The sequence below is a fragment of the Lipotes vexillifer genome, unplaced genomic scaffold (genome assembly GCF_000442215.2).
Source record: "Lipotes vexillifer unplaced genomic scaffold, Lipotes_vexillifer_v1.1 scaffold217, whole genome shotgun sequence".
NCBI lineage: Eukaryota > Metazoa > Chordata > Mammalia > Artiodactyla > Lipotidae > Lipotes > Lipotes vexillifer.
In genome coordinates, this window is record NW_006788200.1 from 5,958,063 (window position 1) to 5,978,497 (window position 20,435).

Here is a 20,435-nt window from a genome sequence, read left to right on the forward strand (position 1 = left end):
TATATATATATATATATATATATATATATAATTTGTTTCTCAAAACCAAATTGAAAGTTTCTCAGAGTCAGAAAGTGTGCCATCTACCTCTCTGGTAACCACAATAATGCTTAACATAGGGTATAGCATTAAATGTTTAACTGAGTATTTTAGGGAAGAGAAATCAAAGGAAAATTTTCATGACAGTTAGAAAACTCTGATACCTAAAATAATCTGGTTCTAAAATCCTCTTCTAAAAGAGTTGTTAAAAAGCTCTAAAGGGGTTTATATTTTTGGAGCTGTAAAAAATTTTTTCTTGGAGTGTTACATAGTGAAAAATATTAAACTCTTAGGTATCATGTAGTTATATGGAGCAGAAACTCTTACAGTCTAGTCAGAATTATATAATCATTTTATACATTTGTGTTTTATGACTCAAAGAAACAAAAAGTCATATAGATTAGGATAGCCAGGCAGTCAGGATTTTGCTACTTTTTGATAATTATGCTACCTTAAGCTCCTATAAATTGAGACTTACTTTCATTTATGTAAAAACCTGTCTTATCTCTCCCTCCCTTTTTGTTGAACTTTTGATGAACTTTTTCATGTGTTTATTCATAAGCTGCAGGAGATTTAGAGGTAATCTCTAATTTAACCCTTCTTATTTTCCCATTTAGTTGTGTTTTGTGGCCGTTTTCTTCAACTCATACTATAATATACAAATTTTTCTCTTGCTTGGACAACTGTTAAAAAGTACTGAAAAATATTCAGACTTCTATTTTCTTGCATACTGGCACATTTATTACAACAATATAATTGCCATAACCATCTTCTTTGCATGGATAAAGGTATTTATATTTTATCAGATATAACAGATTAGATATATTTTATTATATTAGATAATAAAATGGGAACTTAAACTACAAAGTTATGAAAAAACAAAAGGATATTCTTAACTATACAGTAATTTCTTTATACAGTAATTTTTAAAGTAGTTTGGCTTTGTAATGATTGCCAGCGAATCCTCAAACACCCCGACTGTCATGAAGCATCTCTTTTAATTTCAAGCAGATTTCTTCTGAAATTAATTTACTCTAATCATTATAATCTTTAATATTCTCCTATTTCAATTAACTTTGTTCTTTTTCAGATATTCAAATTCATAAGCTTTAATAAGACAATGTCTCAGCTGTCATCAACCTTGTCTCGCTGTATCAAAGACATAGTAGGATTTGCCATCATGTTTTTTATAATATTCTTTGCTTACGCTCAGTTAGGATTTCTTGTTTTTGGATCACAAGTTGACGACTTTTCCACTTTTCAAAATTCCATGTAAGCTCTTAGCATAAATGTAATTTATGCAGTTTTATCCAGTTTATAACAAAAAAATCATGAAAAGGCCTATAAGTAGTGACATAAGCTTTAATAAATTAAAAAATGGTTTGATATTTTCACTGATGGCTAAATATCTGTCACACTCAAAGTCCAGTTAGGCATTGAAAGATCCAAATGGATGGTGTTACCCACTTTTCAAGTGTTACCAGGTCAAGCTAGAAAAATATTTTTTTACTTTTCAATAGAAGTGAAAATTTGACCTAAGATAAAAGAAACTGGCTCCATGTCTCTGTAGTATTTATTCTCTGGGCAAAAGAAATCTTAAGTGTTTTCTTTAGAGGGCTCTATCTTTAGAATTCTTTTATTGATATTGACCTGATTATCCTTTGCTGATCTGGCAAAGCTGAATTTTAAAAATTGCTTTATCCACATAAAACAATCAGCAGATAACTAACTTATAGAACTGATGAGGTAAAATCCCTAGAAAAATATTGTCTTTAAAAGTGAAAAATTGTAATAAATTTACTTTCGTTTTTGAGTAGGTAAAACAAGTTCTGTCTGTGTAAAAAAAATTATGATAGTCTAAAATATCAGTTCTCAAAATGTGTTCTGTGCAACCTAGACCAAGAAAGACTGTCTGGGGGAAATGGCTTCATTTTGCATCACTCTTGGAAATTCGTAGTGCATGGTAACATATGGCTCTGAGAAAAACTGCAATAACTTTCCCTTTAGTTAAGAATTCCTCAAACTTGTCCATGGCCCTTTTACTCAATTTGGGGTAAATTCTGGTCTGAAAAATTTCTTAGATTGCCCTCTTTTCATCATCCACATGTAAATACTGTATTATCTAAGTACCAATTAATTGCATGAAATTTAATAATATTTTTGTGAATAACCCTTTACTAAATCAGTAGTGGAAAGAGAGGACTAGCAACCAAGAGGATATAATTCTACTTTCCAATTCTGCCACTAGCTATTTAACTTTTCTAGACCTTAATTTCTTTATCTGTGAATGAAGGGGCTGGACTAAATCACTCCCAAAGGTCCTTTCCAACTTCAAATGACCTATAATTTGAGAAGTCTAATTACCTTAGCCAGAGTGAATAATGTTTGCAGTTCCAACAACTTCTTGGTCCTTTCCTAGGATCTTAATTCAAGTGTTAATAATAAAACTAAGTAGTATTGGACATTAAATATAAATGTAGTAATTTACAGAACCTTGGAAATTTGTGTTACCTTGGATAATGGTAGGAAAGTATAAGGCACAAAGTAAACAGATAGAAAATTTTGAAATGGATTAATGAGGGGGCTTCTGCTTTTGGTAATGATGTGCTAGGTTATTTAAATCAACCTCTTCACAATTTAAAAAGCTGGATGAAATATAGGAAACATTTAAGAACTAACAAAAAAGTGAGTGGCCAAAATCAGAAAGCAAGAACCCAGAAAAGTAAACTCAGCATCCAAAGCTACTTCCGCCCTGAAGGCTTTTTTTTAAACTGATAAAAATTTTAAATTGTGTATAACATAACATAAGATTTACCATCTTAACCATGTCTTTTTTTTAAACCATTTCTAACTGTACAGTGAAATACATTCATATTGTTCAATCATCACCATCATTCATCTCCAGAAATCTTTTTATCTTGCAAAACTGAAACTCTATACTCATTAAACAGGAACTCTCCATTTCCCTCCCTACCCCTGCCCCTGGCAACCATCATTCCACTTTTTGTCTCTATGATTTTGATTACTCAAGGTACATAGTGGAATCATACAGTATTTGTCCTTTTGTGACTGATTTATTCCACTTAGCATAATGTCTTCAAGATTCAACAATGTTGTAGGATATGTCAGAATTTCCTTTTTGAAGCTGAATAATATTCCATTGTATGTATATACCACATTATGTTTATCCATTAATCTGTTAATGACACTTGGGTTGCTTCCACGTTTTAGCTATTATGAATAATGCTATGAGAACATGGTGTACAAATATCTCTTTGAGATCCTACTTTGAATTCTTTTGGGTACATACCCAGAAGTAGAATTGCTGGATCATATGGTAATTGTATTTTGAATTTTGAGGAACTGCTATACTGTTTTCCACAGTGGCTATTCCATTTTACCTTTCCACTAACGGTGCGTGTTTCAATTTCTCCACATCCGTGTCAAAAATTGTTATTTTCTGTTTTTTTTTTTTGATAGTAGCCATCCTAATGGATGTGAGGTGATATCTCATTGTGTTTTTGATTTGAATCTCCCTACTGATTAGCAATCTTGAGCATCTTTTCATGTGCTTATGCATATGTTGGTTCACTTGATGGTATCCCACAGGTCCCTTAGGCTCTGTTCACTTTTCTTGAAACTTTTTTCTTTCTGTTCTTCAGACTCAATAAATTGCCCTATTTTCAAGTTCACTGATTTTTTTCTTCCGCCTATTCAAATCTACCTTTGAATCTCTCTAATGAATTTTTATTTCAGTTATTGTACTTTGCAGCTCTAGAATTTTTTGGTTTCTTTTTAGGTTTTCTATCTTTTCCATTTTGTTCATACATAGTTTTCTTGACTTATTCCATGTCTCCTTTCAGTTCTTTGAGGATCAGCCTGAGGTGTAAACTTAAGGTTTTCTCAGGTCTTTTCTGAGCCTGTGCCATTCCTTGGGCATGCATGGTGACTGTCTAATTTCCTCCATATATGCAGTTGTTGTTTTTTTTTTAATGTCCTAGTCTTTTTTTTTTTTTTTTTTTTTTTTTTTGTTGGTTCTTTGTTCCTGTGCGTGGGCTCTCTCTAGTTGCAGTGAGTGGGGGCTACTCTTCGCAACTACTCTCTAGTTGCGGTGAGTGGGCTTCTCATTGTGGTGGCTTCTCTTGTTGTGGAGTATGGGCTCTAGGCATGCAGGCTTCAGTAGTTGTGGCTTGCAGGCTCCAGAGTGCAGGCTCAGTAGTTGTGGTGCACGGGCTTAGTTGCTCCGCGGCATGTGGGATCTTCCTGGACCAGGGCACAAACCCGTGTCCCCTGCATTGGCAGGCGGATTCTTAACCACTACGCCACCAGGGAAGCCCCATGAATGTCCTAGTCTTTAATATCTGGCTCCCAAAGGCGAAAAAGAGAAAAATGAAGGAGGGAAGGGCATTGGGCCTCTCAATCCCAAGGACATTGCTTCAGCCAGAGAGGGAGGGGCTTGCAACAATGCAGGGAGATGCCTGCCTCTGTGATCAGAAGCAGCAATCAGCAATCAGAACACAGACCCTGATGTTTGGACAACAGGGTCCTTCTTGTCCACGCTGGCTCCCACAAGCTGTGTACAAGCTGCTCTAGAAATACATGCAGGGCTACCTGCCATGGGCTGGGGGGTAGGAGATGGGTAGCTGCTGCCAAACTAAAAGTTTAAATTGACCCAAACTGCTCAATCCTTTCCTGGAAGTTGTAAGCCTTCAACAGACTCCAGAGTTCTAAAATAGTTTCATCAGAAAGATTGTGCCACTGTGATCGTTGTCTAGGTGGTGAGAGAGATTCCTAGTGCTTCTTACTCCATCTTCCCCAAAACCTCCACCATGAAGGCATTTTTGTTGAAACAAAAGAAGAAACAGTTGAGAAATTGTGTTTCTAGTTACCTCTCAAGGACAAGACAAGACAAACCCCATGCCTGTGTGTGTGTGCTGGGGAGTGGGGTTGGGGGAGAGGAGGAGTGTCTGATAACCTCTCCACATATAAAGCAGGGAGCCTGAAGTGCTACAGCCTCAAGTTAAAAGTAAATCCCTCAGTGATTGACTTGACTTGAAGTCTGGGTTTAGTCACCTAGGTATCCAGGGAACCTCATGTCTTGAATTTGGATTAAGGTGGTCCCAGGCTGGAATGCCCATATGCACCTGCAGACACACACACAAAAATACCTCTCTGGAGAAATATATTTCATCCTAAGCCCTTCAAGTATAATTTACTGCTCATGGTCAAAGATAACTTGGTACATAAGGAGGAAAAATTCATAAGCAAGAGCCAGCAGATACAACAGACAACAGAAACAGGCTCAAAGACTTCAAATATTGGAATAATCAATAAATACTATATTTAGAGAAATAAAACGCAAGTCAGAAAATATCTTTAGAGAGAGAACAGTATAGTGTAAAAAGTGACATACTTGAAAAAGTATCAAACAGAATTCTAGAACTGAAAATTAAAGCAACTGAGATTAAAAGCCCAGTTGACAGGTTTGATAGCAAATGAGGAATAGATGAAGAGAGAATGAGTAAAATGAAAAATAGGTGAGAAAAAATTTTAAAGTGGCATAGAGAGGCAAAATGTTCAGAAAATGACAGAAAGGGTAGAATGAGAAGGCCTAATATATGTTTAACCTGAATTACAGAAGACGACACAGTGGAATAGAGGCAATATTTGGAGAAGGCTTAGGAATACCTACCACCCAGTCATGCCTGCAAGTGTGAGACTGGGAAGTCAGATTAACCATAAATGGTACATTATTATGAAACAGTCTGTAAGCTATTTTAATTCAACAAGAGAGAACTGTAGAAAGTTAACAGGGGTATCAAGAAGTTAAAAAACTGTGTTTTCATTCAGTATAATCTGTATCCTGAAGAGTCATGGTGTTCCTTTTAGCTTGGGGAGGGGGAGGGGAAAGGCATTTGTAAGTCTCCAGTTCCTGTGTGATTATAACCATTCAGTAATTGCTTAGGTTTTTGTTATTCACACTTTTTACAGAGCAGAGGTATGTGGACACTTTCTGGAGAGGAGAAATGCTGACTTGAACTTATATAAACACAACTTAAGGATAAAAAATTAAGTTAAAAACTCTAAAACAGAACCTCATATTCTCCCATGCCAGAGAGGAAAAAAAATTTTTTTGATTTGCTGAGAAACTCTGGTCTCCTAATTCAGCATTTCTTCTATCTTGTGTAGAAGAGCATTAGAATCCAGTATTAGAAGCTGGATAAATACTGTATGTATGATTTAGTCAGGTCTCAGGTACTGAGGATGAAATTCCAGAAAACTCTGAGTCCTAGGGCTCCAAATAGCTGATTTCTTTGAATACATTTTCTTCCTTCATTGTACATAGTCCTATGTTCCCTTCATGTAATTGGCAAAAGCAACAAGGAACAAGAAACATTATGCCCTTTGACCAATCATGCAAAGTGTCTACATACTATTAAAAACTCCTTCCCAGATCTCCCCTTAAAATAAAGAACTCATATATATATATATATCATATATAATTTATAACATATCCGTGGTGTGTATGGCAATACCATTGCAAACTAATGATGAGAAAACAAAATAAGACTTCACATTATGAAATCCTAATTCTACCTCTGCTACTACTATGCTCATTCAAAGCCTTAATTTCTTAATTTTTCCATCTTTAAAGTTAATAAAATGAAGATATATAGTATTTTCAATGCTATTTCACTTCAAAGCCAAGCTTTTATACTTATTGGAGAAAATAAAATAAACCTCAGGATCATGTTTGAGGATCACTACCAGCACTTGTTTGAGACTTAGCAAGTGACAAATTGTTGCCATTTTTATTTCAGCAGAAGAGATGCAAAAATTAAGCATACCATTGATATTAGAAATTGTAGGGCTCTTGGGTCTATGTACAAGTTGAAAATCATTTATTAGAAAAGGTCAAAGTATTCTAAGTTTTATAAAGACACAGGAATGGCTGAGGAGGCCACTGTCAAGACAAGCTGGTAAGCAGGCATCTCAAGGTTCAAATCTTGGAGGTGAACATTGGGTTCATATTGGTTGAATAAATTGAAGCCCATCATTTCCTGAACTATCTGTTCAGCTATTAAGTCTTGCCTTTCTTTAGGGGAATGTTCTACATCCAATTTTATAGAACTCTGTGCTAACAAAACTAAAGCCAGAGAACATATGCCATATGCAGCTAGGTACTTTCCTAGGCACATTAGTAACCCCCATCTGTTGTCATGTATGTATGAAGAGATATAGTATTTTCTAATGTTTTTCTTTTTTCCCATAAAAGATTCACACAATTTCGTATTGTTCTTGGAGATTTTAATTTTGCTGGTATTCAGCAAGCCAGTCGTATCTTGGGACCCATTTACTTCATCACTTTCATCTTTTTCGTGTTCTTTGTCCTGCTGGTAAGAATGACCATATAGGTTCCCCTTTTTTGCTTACATTTTTCAGAATAAAAAATATAATTACCAATTTAGAAGAAATTATAGTATCATTGCTTAGCTGTCAGAACACTTTACATTTATTAAGAATAGTGTAGATTCCTAGTAATCCAGGGGGTCCAAATGTTTTCAAGCTGTCCAATGGAGAATGTGATCACAATAGTTACCATCTGGGTGGCTACTGTGTGCCAAGAGTGTACTAAATCTTTTACACATATAACTTAAAAGTTCCAGGTCTCTCCAGCCTGGGACATTTCATACCAGTAGGTATGAATTAGGCCATTCATATTCTGCCCATATTGCAACAGCTTTTGGCCCTTAGGGATGAAAGCTTACACCCTTGTAATTTTTAGGAGTCCCCAGGATGGGTCTCTCACATGTGCTCAGGACAAATCTATTTGGCCTTCCTAATCAAGGAACCTTGCCTTTCTACTCAAGGCACTGCTACTGTCCTCCATGAAAACATTTTTTTGTCACACACAGCAGTTATCCCCTGATTGTGGGCAACAGTCCTCACAGTGACAGATCTGAGCCACAGTGAAAGGTGGAGAGGTGGGCTGGGAGTAAGAATACCCTCTCCACAGTTCTGTTTGTTATCTGGACATTAATAGTTGTAAGAGCCATAGTAAAATTGTGCATTTAAACAGCTCTATAGAATTTTAAAGAAAAAAAGAAATACCCTTATGAACATATATTATTCTAAGTTTTCTTCTGATATGTAACATTAATAAATTTATATATATATATAATTAACCAATGTATATGCACTATTTTACATTCTGCTTTTCCCATTTGCCATAAACATACTTGCCCATATCCATGCACTACACATTTCCCATTCTACTATATTATATATAGTCTGCATAGCCATCTCTTATTGAGCATGAGTTACTTTTAAAATTTAAATCTAATTTTACAAATCCCAGCACTTGTCAAAGTCATTAACAGCATTTAAACTAAATTTTTATTGAAATACTTCATTTGAATATTTCTCCCCAGAACATGTTCTTGGCAATAATTTATAATACCTATTCTGAAGTGAAAGCTGACTATTCAATAGGCAGAAGGCCAGATTTTGAACTTGGTAAAATGATTAAAAAGGTATGTCAAATTCTTCTAATCAGAATTCTAAGACCAATCTTGTTCAGTTTATACTCTTGTAGTTTGAATAACACCTAAACCCCAAGTGGTAGTGCAGGGAGGACATTTGGGGTTTTTTGTTTTGGTCCATGGTTACTTATACTTGTATTATTTCAGTACCAGGAGAAATGTTCTCTGGCTTCAAAAATGTGACCAAAATTATTTCAGAATTCAATGTATCAAAAAGCTACTGAGCACTAAATGCAAAGCACTTACTCTCTTCCCTCCCAAAGTTTTCAATTTAGATGCTGGTAAATTCCTATGAACAATCTGAACTCAGAACTCCTTTTGCCTTACCTTCCTCACTTTCTGTAGTGGTAACACTCTCCTCAGTCACCCCTGGCTCAAAACCCTTGAACTTTTTCTTTGTCCCTTATAATGGTCTGTTGCCAAGGCTTGTGTGTAAAGTTCACCTCTGTAGTTTTTGCTCACATTTGTGGAACTCAAAGACACTTTGAATTCTAACTGCCACCACTATATTAGGTACTCAGTACTTTTCACCCCGACTTCTGTATGGTAACATCTTCTTAACTGTTCTAGCCTCCTTCCTGTGCCAGCCCAGTTTTGATCATATCACTTCTCTGCTCAAAATTCTTCAGTTTCCCAGGGCTTGTCAAAATAAGTCCAAATTCTTTATTCAAACATTCAAGGGCCTTTTCTAGTCTCACAGTCTCAACCTATCTTTATTCACTATCACTGAACTAACTATACAATTTTTACCTCCATTTACAGCACTGTATGCCCCAGCTGTTTTGAGCACAGTGCTGTTTACCATGCTTGCTCTCATTGTCTCCTCTGGGCCTCTGCTCATGTCATTCCCTGACTCACCAGGAATATTCCCTCTGCTCTCTTCACTGACATTCTGTTCTCCCTGTCAGAGCAATCTTCCTTGTCCTCTCAATACCAACCTCACTGTGAACTGTAGCAGAGTCATGTGTGTACCATCTTGCCCATTTCTGCATACCCACAGCTCTAAGCATAGCATTTCACACAGAAAAGGTCCTATAAGCTGTGGGGTTAGTGGGGCTTAAGAACTCTGTCCAAGAACTTATCTGTAAAAGTAAACTATTAATATGTCCCCCAATGAACTTAACTGTGGGTTTTTTCATCTTTTATCTCTTGATTATGATGTTGGTTATGTGCATTAAAATGTTAATATCATTAATGCAATAAATGTTAATAATGTTTTTTAAAGATTTTTTTTCCAAGTTCAAGTGTGATGCTCTCCAGCTTTTCCACCAGCAGGCAGAAACCATAAGTAGTGACAAGGTGAAAAAAGATAATCATAGTATTTGCCTCTACATTTCTTTAGGGCAGCAGTTCCTAAAGTCAAGCATTCCCTATTTCCTTTACCTTGATCAAAAATTAATACAGAATATTATTTTTATGAACTTTTAATCTTTTAAATTATGCTCAGAGTTACCACAATGCTCTCGAAAAACTCAAACTAAAGAAACCTGAAACAGATGAAGACAAGAAAAGGTAAGATGAATTTTCTTCAATTTTTAACTTACCATTTTAAAGCTCTGTATTATATTAGAAACTTACAGTGAGAGTAAGGTTTTGACTGCAAAACAACCACCATTCAATGTGCTGATTCTAAATAAACTGTCAAAACATCCAGTAGCACCTCATAATTTCTGAGAGTGTCATGAAACTCTAAGCTAATTTAAAATTAATATAAGGCATGCCATGCCACTCAGAAAAAGGTTTAACAGAAAGCTGCACAGGATAGTAAAGTCCCTCTAAAAAAGTAGGAAATGATTTTAGTCTACATTAAGTGCATGCTTTCAGCTATCAAAGTAAAAAAATTTTTAAACAAAATATTTAAGAATGTATTTACATTTATTGCAAATTTTAGTGTCAAAATCTGGCAGTGGGACATAATAGAAACATGTTTTTATAGCTAGAGATATGATATAGAGAACCTATTAATGACAACATTTTCCAAATAATTAGTGTTATCAGAAAGAATAGAAGTTAATTCAGATCCTTAATACAGATCTGGTTATATTTTATACTGTCATTTTCCTTTTTACTGTCATATACTTCTGATTTTTATTTTACATTCACAGTAGGAAAAGCAGAGATTTGGTTGAACAAGCCAGAAGAGAAGGCTTTGATGAAAAAGTAAGATTTTAATTTTCTCGTAAAGAAGTGATAGCTTTATTAGAAAAAGTTCTGATTTAAGAACTGAATGATTTGCTTTTTTCAGAGCAGTAGTTGCCACCTCCAAATTTCTCCCGGTATCTAGATCCTCTCTTATTTAGGACAAATTGTTTGGATTCCAGATGCTCCATCTCTCTTACTGGTGCTCTTAGCCAGATACCCTTGTCCTACAGCTGTACCTTCACTGTGGGATTAGCACACAGGGCTTAGTGAGTATACTCTATTGAGATGATTATATAATTGTTCTCTTGCAATCATTAATGTGATGAATCACTTAAATGATTTTTCTTATATTTCAAAACTGTAACATACATTCAAATGACTAAACATATATGTTTAATAAATAATTATGAAGCAAACCTCCACATACCACTACCACCCAAGTGAAAAAATAGAACATTGCTCTACTTCTGGATGCCTCCCACCCCCCAATATATTGAGAAAGAGGACAGCAGGGTCAAGAGATTGGAATAAGCAAACAAGTATGTATAATGGAGTGAGGTTTCTCATTATCAGACAATGGAATTGCAAAAATGGAAAGGCTGAAGGTTAAAATGAACCTTGTGGTGTTGGATTAGAATTGCAACTGTGTGTGTGCGCACGTGCGTGCGAATGTATCTTCTAACTCTGTCCACTGAGAGTGACATCCTAGTAGCAATGACACAACGAGCATCCAGATCTTGGTTTCCAAATACCATTCTCCTCTAAAAGGAACCAGGGCTCCTTGGAAATACAGTTAATTCCAGGACTGGAAAGTATAGGTGCTTCATACTGTACTCCATATAGAATGATGGAGATCTGTTAAAAGGACACAAAAGTCAGCTTGAGTGGGGATCCCGCTGGCCAAGTGTGGGATTTTAAGCACTTATTTAGGCACTTAATGAATATTAATTTAAACCCATGGAATAAAATAGGATTCCAGGAGTCCACACCGATCTAAACATATACATGAATAAAAGTCTGAGGAAGAATAGAACATTTCCATACCTCTCCACGAAATACTAATTACAAAAAGAATAACATTACAGTGAAAAAGTCTGGAAAACAGAACCTTAATCAGTACTGGAACAAGTTGAAATTATATGCCACCTGACAGGACACTAAGAGAACACAGGATCCCTTCTGTAAAATTTCTGCCGAAGATGCATAACGCAACGAACCATCACACAATAAGAAACTGAGAGACATTCTATGAAATACTGGCCTATAGACTTCAGAAGTTTCCAGGTCATGAAAGTCAAGGTAAAGCTGAGGAACTACACCAGACTGAGATTAAAAGATGGGTAAATACAATGCATAATCATGGACTGGATCTTTTTACAATAAAGGGCATCATTGGGACACTGGTAAATTTGAATGGGGGACTGAGGATTTAGATGGTAATAATCTATCAATATTAATTTTCTGATTCTGATGATTATACTGTGCTTATATAAAGGAGAATGTCCTTGTATGCAGGAAATACACACTGAAGTATTCAGGGACAATAAGGCATTCATGTTGGCAACTTGAAATACTTCAGAGGATAAAAACTATTTGTATTGTTCTTATAACTTTTCTGTAAGTTTGAGATTCTTTTAAAAAACAAAACTATAATTCAATAAACCATTTCTGAAATAAAAGACAATGTATATTGAAAGACATACTATGTACCTGGGAAAAATTATCTAAAATGAACATGAGACTTATCCAAGCAAAATTTGGATTTACTTACAAGGAAAAGAGAATTAGGTTAGCGTAACACCATTCAACACCGTAAATCAACAGAACAACACTTACAATATAGCAAGGAAAGAAAATGTAAGCCAAGGCTTTTTTATATGCAGCAAAGCTGTGTTTCAAGTATAAAGTCTCTAACAGTTTTGAACATGTATGAACTTGGGGAATACCACTGTATTCCTAAGGATTCCATGTGAAGATCATCATCAGCCAAACAAGAGATGACTGAGAAATTTTAGAAAAAAGAAGGAAGAGAGAAGGTATAAAGTAAAAAAAGCTGACTGATTATTTCATATGTAATAGGTAAAAAGTTGAAGAATTATCATTTAGAGATAATAGCCAAAAAGAAGAAACTTTAGCATATTTAAGAGCACAGTAGTAAATTAAAAAGATATGGTTTTATTAATTTAAAAACACATTTTTCCACATTTTAATATCTCTGAAATCAAGATGTGCCTTATATTTGACAATGTGCCATATTTTAACTGGTGGCATTTTTTTTCCTAAGTGGTACATAAAATAATGGTGTAATGGTCTTACAATAGACTCCATCTCTCAGATAAAACAAAATACAGTAATATGATTAAATATACTTGGGTAGTAGAGGGAAAAGAAATGAGGAGGAAGAAATTATAACCTAATTTTTTTGTTGAACTTGTTTGGTTCTTGTTGAGGGAACCAAAACGAGAAAGAGATGACGGAGGATGTATAAAAAGATACATGAATAAAAACAGACCACTAAAACAAAAATACAGACATTCTTAAAGGGAAGCAGTACCAAATCAAAAAAGAAAACTGATAATATGCCACATGGTAAAAGACTGTAAATATACCTTAAAACAATATAACTGTGACCAGATATATCTGACATATCAGTAAAGACAAATAAGCTTAATTTACTTAAAAAACCCCTTCATGAAAATAGGTATATTGGGCCATAAAGAAAACCTCAGTAAATTGAAAATAAAATTTATCAAAACTGAGCCCAAAAGAGATTTTTAAAAGCTTAAACAAATCCATTCTGTAGAAGAAATGAAGTCATCAAAGAGCTACCTCTGAAATAAATCAGGCCCAGATGGTTTCATATGGAAATTTTACCAGATTTTTAAGGAATAAATAATTTCAAGCTATTTGAGCTGTTCCAGAGCAAAGAGAAAATTGAAAATTTCCAAATTATTTTTATAAAATAATTTTAGAATCACTATATAGTGATTCTAAAACCTAGTAAAGATTGTATCCTCCTCAATAAAAACAAAAACAGAAAAAGAAAATATCACTTATAGGGACTTTCCTGGTGGCGCAGTGGTTAAGAATCCGCCTGCCAATGGAAGGGACACGGGTTCAATCCGTGGTCCGGGAAGATCCCACATGCTGCGGAACAACTAAGCCCGTGTGCCACAACTACTGAAGCCAGCGTGCCTGAAGCATGTGCTCCGCAACAAGAGAAGCCACCACAATGAGAAGCCCGCGCACCACAACAAAGAGTAGTCCCCGCTCACTGCAACTAGAGAAAGCCCACGTGCAGCAATAAAGACCCAATGCAGCCAAAAATTAATTAATTAATTAATTTTAAAAAACAAAATATCACATAAATCTTGAAGCAAAAATCCTAAATAAAATATTAGCAAACAGAATCCAACAGAACACAATACCATGATTCAGATAGGGCTTATTCAAAGAATGGGAAGATGATTCAAAACTGTATAATCAACTAATTACCATAATCCGTTCTATTTATAGATCAAAAAAAGGAAAACTACTATTTTCCATAGATGCTGGGTATTTGATAAGATTCAACATCCAACTTTGAGGGGGAAAACAAAACAGGAATCAATGGACTCCTCCTTGACATGATAAAAACAAATTTACCTCACCCCAAAGCTAGCACCTTATCTAATAGGGAAACATTGGACATATCAAGGACAAGACAAGGATGTATTGGAGGGATCAGACAAAAGAATTAAGCAAGAGGGCTTCCCTGGTGGCACAGTGGTTGAGAGTCCGCCTGCTGATGCAGGGTACACAGGTTCGTGCCCCGGTCTGGGAAGATCCTACATGCCGCAGAGTGGCTGGGCCTGTGAACCATGGCCGCTGAGCCTGTGCGTCCAGAGCCTGTGCTCCGCAACGGGAGAGGCCACAACAGTGAGAGGCCCGCGTACCGCAAAAAAAAAAAAAATAATTAAGCAAGAGAAATACATGAGAAGTACAAAAGTAGAAAAGGAAGAGGTAAAAACTACCTCTGTTTGAGATATGATTCTCTTTCTCAGGTATACAATGAACTGAAAAATTATGACAAAAACAGATTAAGTAGTAGGAAAAAATAATTTACATAGTCATGTCATATATGCAAACATCAACCAGCTCATTAAAAATTATAATAGAAGAAACTACAATAGCAAATGCCCAGGGACTAATTTTAAAATGTTTAAAACCAAGATATGGAAAAATTTTAAACATTCTTTAAAGGCAAAAATACACCTGACCAAATGACATACTTATTACATGTATGAGGACCTAGTCAGGAAAATAGAAACCATACTATACATTTCAAACAGAGAAAATTTATTACAGGGAATTGGTTACACAGGTATTGGAAAATAGAAAAAGTAAAAACACTGAAGTAACTCATAAGTAATAACTGTAGGAGGAGGCTACCACTCCCATGACTAAGGTTACAAAAGGTGGGTTTATTGGAACCTAAGACAATTAAGGGGCCTGAAGCTGTTGCTCAGACCTCTGAGGTCACCCTCATCCCACCCCTGCTGCTCCTGATACTTCTGAGGGAGTATGATGAAGCTGGTGCTGGGTATGCCAAAAGAAGCTGGACAACTGCAGCCTGGAGCCAACTACTATTCGCGGAAGCAATGCTGATAGAAAGAAAACAAGAAAAACTTTCTCCCCCTCCATCGTCCAGTAAGGCAGAACCTAACAAATCTGGTAGCAAGACAGTCTAGGGAATGAGGTTTGCAAAGCCTGAGATCCAGCATAAAGAGCATAAGAGAGCATAAGAGTTTAGGAGAGCAAATTTTGAGTTGAGCGATATTAGCTAAATGGTCAGCCGAATTCACCCCCTTTGGCTATTTAGTACACATCTGTACTCCCATAAAATGACAATAACTATTTCTAGCTTCCATCTAATAAGACAGAACTATCCTCTATGAAAATGGAGGCCCTCTTATTCTCTCCCCAAAAGGGGAGAAGCAAAGTCCCAAGAGTAATTGTATCCATCTCTGGGTGACGTTAAGACCTTTTCTACTCGAATCACAATTCCTTAAGAATTTAATGTTTAAACTACAGAGTTTTAGACATGGAAGTACTAAGAGGCACCCCTCAGAGAATTCCCTGGGTTCCAAACACAGCCCTTTCTGAACCCATTTTGTAGCAGCACCAATTTCCCCTTGGTAATTGGGATCAGTCACCTCAATCACTTCTTAGCCTGCTGGTTCGGTAGCCTGAGGAATCCCAAATAGCCAGGCGGTGGTCTCAAACTCTTAAGTCAATTGTTGTGTCCCTTGGTGGGGGCACGCTGTCTATAAGGGTCTGTTTCTTTGGACCTTCTCTGCTACCAACCAGTCATCAGTTAGGGGCCAGTCAGAAAAACAGAAACACATGAGGTAGCTCAAAAAGAGGGGGTTTACTTCACAGAATTCATTTCTGAGGCATGAGAGGTCTGTAAGAACCACTGCAGAACACTGAATTAATACAGAAACAATTATAAGCAGCAGCTACCACCTGCAGGGAAGAAGTGGGTTGACTAGAACCTAGGAGCTTGAGCAAATGCCCCCACATAGTTGCTGCTCTATGAGGAAAGGTATTACTTTCCTGTGAATGTCAAGGAAGGCTTCATAGAAAAAGCAATGGTTGAGATAGGTTTTTTGAAGGATGCATCGTTTACCAGGCAGTCTATTCAGTGCATATTACTAATGCATCCACATTTTAATAGACCTGGTCATTTTGAAATATTTGTGGGGCCCACCACTTTTTTAACATCACATTAAAAGTACTGGTAAATATGTCAAAACATAGGTGCTGTAATGTGGCTGAAATAAAACTAGAAAGATTGAAAACCACCCTTTCCTACTTCGGATATGTTGGTTTAAAGACAAACACTTTCTGATATATAGCACAGCTCCTCTGGCCAGAACAGCATCCATTTATCAGGTAAACAATGTATGAACTTGGGCATCACCATTCTCTCTGAGGAAGGTAATCAGAACCCTTACACAGGGATCCACTTTGCTACTTAACATTACTGTTGGAGCAGGGCAATAGTATACCGATTTACTGAAGTCTTTGCATCGTATCTGGGTGCACTGTCTCTTCTTTTCCCTCTTTTTCTAGGGCTGTTTCTATTTTCCATAACACTTTTTCTGAAGTTGGGAAAAAGGTATTTGGACACTACAAGGAAAATGGGTGGGTAGTGAGCACAAAGCACAGAAAGGGCTCTTTAGGATCAGAGAAGGATACAGCAAGAATCTTCTGGTATGAGGAGCTTATTCTGGGGTGTGTGGACAGATTGGAGTACACAGATTGATGCAGTAATTATGAAGAGGAGATTGGGAATTGTTAGGAGTCTGGCTGAGAAGCAGCTGGGAGGGCAAATAATACCCACAAACGTACTTTGATGTACACTTGCTTCATTATAGAACAGAGGTACAGAAAAGAACATCCCAGCTTTGGCCAAGTGAAGAATGGAGAATATCAGCTGGAGATACAGAGGGGAAGAGGCAGTGAAAAGGGAATAAGACGATATTCACAATTTAAAAATCCCCTAACTCTGCTAAACAGTTTTAACACCAAGTTCTCTGAGGTGACTCTGCTAATGCATAGACCCAAAAATCAGGCAGGGCAAAAAGCCAGTGCGGCTCAAAATCACAGCCCCGGAGAGTAAAGTTTAAGATTCTCAACCCTGTGATGCTTGTGTGCCATGGGCCTGCAACAGAGAAAAATTTAAAGATTGCAGCTTATGCTTTTTCCTCTAACTTTACAGGAGATTCAAAGTGCAGAGCAGATGAAAAAATGGAAAGAGAGGCTTGAGAAAAAGTATTATTCTACAGAAATTCAAGATGACTACCAGCCTGTCACGCAACAAGAATTTCGAGAGTAAGCATTTGTTCTAACCAAGGTACTATGGGATATTGTGATATGGGGACTGGGGACATTCCACAAATTTCCTGAACCCAGAATCTCATTCTGTTAAGATGCCACTTTTTTCCCCAATTTTTTACCCAACTTTAAAATGACACAGAAAGCACAAAACTCCATTTGTTTAAATGTAAGCTGAGACCAAGACCAACTGCTTTTGTCCTTACATCTCTAAATATAGGAACTGCCATTTATACTTGACACATGTAGCAGATACTATGCTCCACACAGCTTTAGAATATTAGATCCATAACTGGCCATACTAGGCATGTTTTGGGAGCTTAAAATACTATCTTCCCACTCAAAGCATTTCACAATAGGTGTTAATAACCTGCTGTCTCTTTATGTACAAAAATGTTACTGACTCATTCTCCACTTCCTTCTAAATTATCCTCTAGCCTCTTTTTATATGCTGTGGAACTGGAGAAAGAATTACACTATGTCAGTTTAAAACTAAACCGAGTGACGAGAAAGGTTTCAGCTCTACAATATTGAGGCAAGTGGAGGTGAGAATCTGTGATATAATCATGGAACATTTCTAACGATTTATTCCTGTACTGAATTATTTCCTAAATTTGTCCCCATTTGCGGTACATTTTAAAAGCACAAAACTAGCTACCATCAAACTATCGTCAGGGTCAATGATAATCATCAAATGATTTCTAGGAATGGGACCCAATATATAATCCATGTGTATTACAACATGCCTCCACAGTATACACACACAGGTACACATGAAGACTTTTATAATGAGATTTATTATTAAATTCTAGGAATGTGAACGGAAAGTATAAAATAATATTGCTTTTAGTTCTTAGGGCAGGTCTCTAATTAATAGTTCAATAAGTCAGTAAAGATAGTTTTCTCAATGTTACACAGAGTATTAGAACTGTTGGTATTCTCATCATGTGCCATGTTCTAATTTCTCTAGCCAAAGGTAAATTAATAAATGCTTAGGATTCTAGAAAAACATTATATAAGACCCCAAGTAAAATAATCTCACCTCCATTCTTCCCAGTTGGAAGTCTCCTGGAAAAAGGCAAAGTGTAGAAGAACAAACTTCCCAACCACCTACAGAAATTTCACTAATATCTTCAAACTAGAAATTCATCTAGACAGTTTCTAAAGTAACACATGTGAAGTTTCCCAAAAGTGCTTCCTCGACTACTTTAAAAGTAAACTACCCTTTAAAACATAAAATAAAAGAGCCAGGTAGGAGTATCAAGGTTATAAGAAGTTATGTTTGAAAAGTGTAAATGAGGGTGTTGCAAAAGCCCTGTATGGATGGTTGGCAAGTTTTGGATGGCTGGCATTTTGGAAATTGGAAGGAAACTCTTCTAATATAAGTTACATAAGCCCTCCTAGAAGAGCCATATGTTATATGTTCTCTTAGCCCAAGTAACATCATTTGACCATAGACTTCCACACTGTGCTCAACAGTCCCTGGACTGTAAAACTCAAATAAAGGAATTGTTAAATATACCCACCTTCCTTAAGCCAAGCTCTTCTCTTAGAGACTGTATGTCAAGTTTTCTTAATAAGATAATTCACTGCAACAAGAAATGCTGACTATTCTCTCTGCATCTTCTCCCTAGACTTCCAAAGAGAATCAACAACATGGCCTTTCCTTGCCTTACCACTCCCTAGAGCTGTAGACAGTCACGTGGTTTAGTAACCTTGCTGTCTCCCCACATGGTCCCTGGTTGGGGTAATTCAAACAAAGCCTGAGAACATTAAGGCAAGGGAACACTTGAGGGTTTTATTTCTTCTTTTTAAACATCTAGTGAAAAAAACAAAAAACATTTACAATGACTTAGAACATTAAAGTTCTTTTATTACAAAAGTCTATACAATGAAGTGCCAAACACAGCAATGCAATTATACTTGTAGTCATATATATCTATATATTGTTTGTATATAGATATACAGTTTTTACTTGTACCAAAGTAAGAGATTATCACAAACTGCCTAATTCTACCACTTACTACTGAACTATGACACACAATACTGTCACATAGCATAAGTGCTGCCATGCCACTTTTTATCTATTCTACTCACAGCCAAACATTAACAGTGAATAACCAACATCATGAAGCAGCTGTTAATTCTAAAATGAAACCAGTCAGGCCACTGACTTATAAAAATATGGTACTCATATAGATTTAGCATTATAAAGAAGGAATATATTATTTAAAACATTTAAATAGTGCATATGGACATTTTTGCATGTGGTATATAAAATAAAACATTCATATAAAACAATATACAGTGCACATTAAATAAGATGTTTGGATATACTCCTGTTGGAGACTGAAAGAAATTAACTAAATGTACACTGCATGATGAATTCAAATCAAAGTGATAACATCTTTTGGTGTTCTCAATTTCAGGTTTCTAGGTGTACACTATGAATAACCTAGCTGTATCAAAAGGAAACCACACGAAAAGGGCTGGATTTAGTGCTTTATTCCCCAATGACACGTTCACTACCAAGGAACATTCCCTCCCCCCAAAAAAGGCATTGCACACACAGGTGAAATGTGAAGTACTAGAAATGCTACTTATTATCAAGCTACTTCATGTGCTATGTAATAGTGCCAGAAGTCTGAGGTTCATGCTGCCCTCACCTCATTAAAGGATGCTGCAAAAGTCCATTTTTGTATGGAACAAATTATGAATATTAGCTAGTTAAGAAAACCATGCATGAGTCACTGCATGCAAAACATGGGCACAAAGTGAGACACTCATCAATCCAAAAAAGCACCAGGAAAAAAATTAACACTTAGATTA

At 36.2% G+C, this 20,435-nt stretch overlaps 1 protein-coding gene across 1 annotated transcript in view; it reads left to right on the top strand.

The window, feature by feature from the left end:
• The window catches only part of PKD2L2 (polycystin 2 like 2, transient receptor potential cation channel), a 40,412-nt gene that overhangs the window by 18,781 nt on the left and 1,196 nt on the right, over nt 1-20,435 (top strand). Inside the window, exons 7-13 of the mRNA XM_007461404.1 lie at nt 657-827; nt 1,130-1,311; nt 7,316-7,436; nt 8,472-8,573; nt 10,030-10,094; nt 10,688-10,742; nt 17,491-17,603. Coding sequence (XP_007461466.1) covers nt 657-827; nt 1,130-1,311; nt 7,316-7,436; nt 8,472-8,573; nt 10,030-10,094; nt 10,688-10,742; nt 17,491-17,603 — 809 coding nt within the window. The remainder of the gene's footprint in view (nt 1-656; nt 828-1,129; nt 1,312-7,315; nt 7,437-8,471; nt 8,574-10,029; nt 10,095-10,687; nt 10,743-17,490; nt 17,604-20,435) is intronic.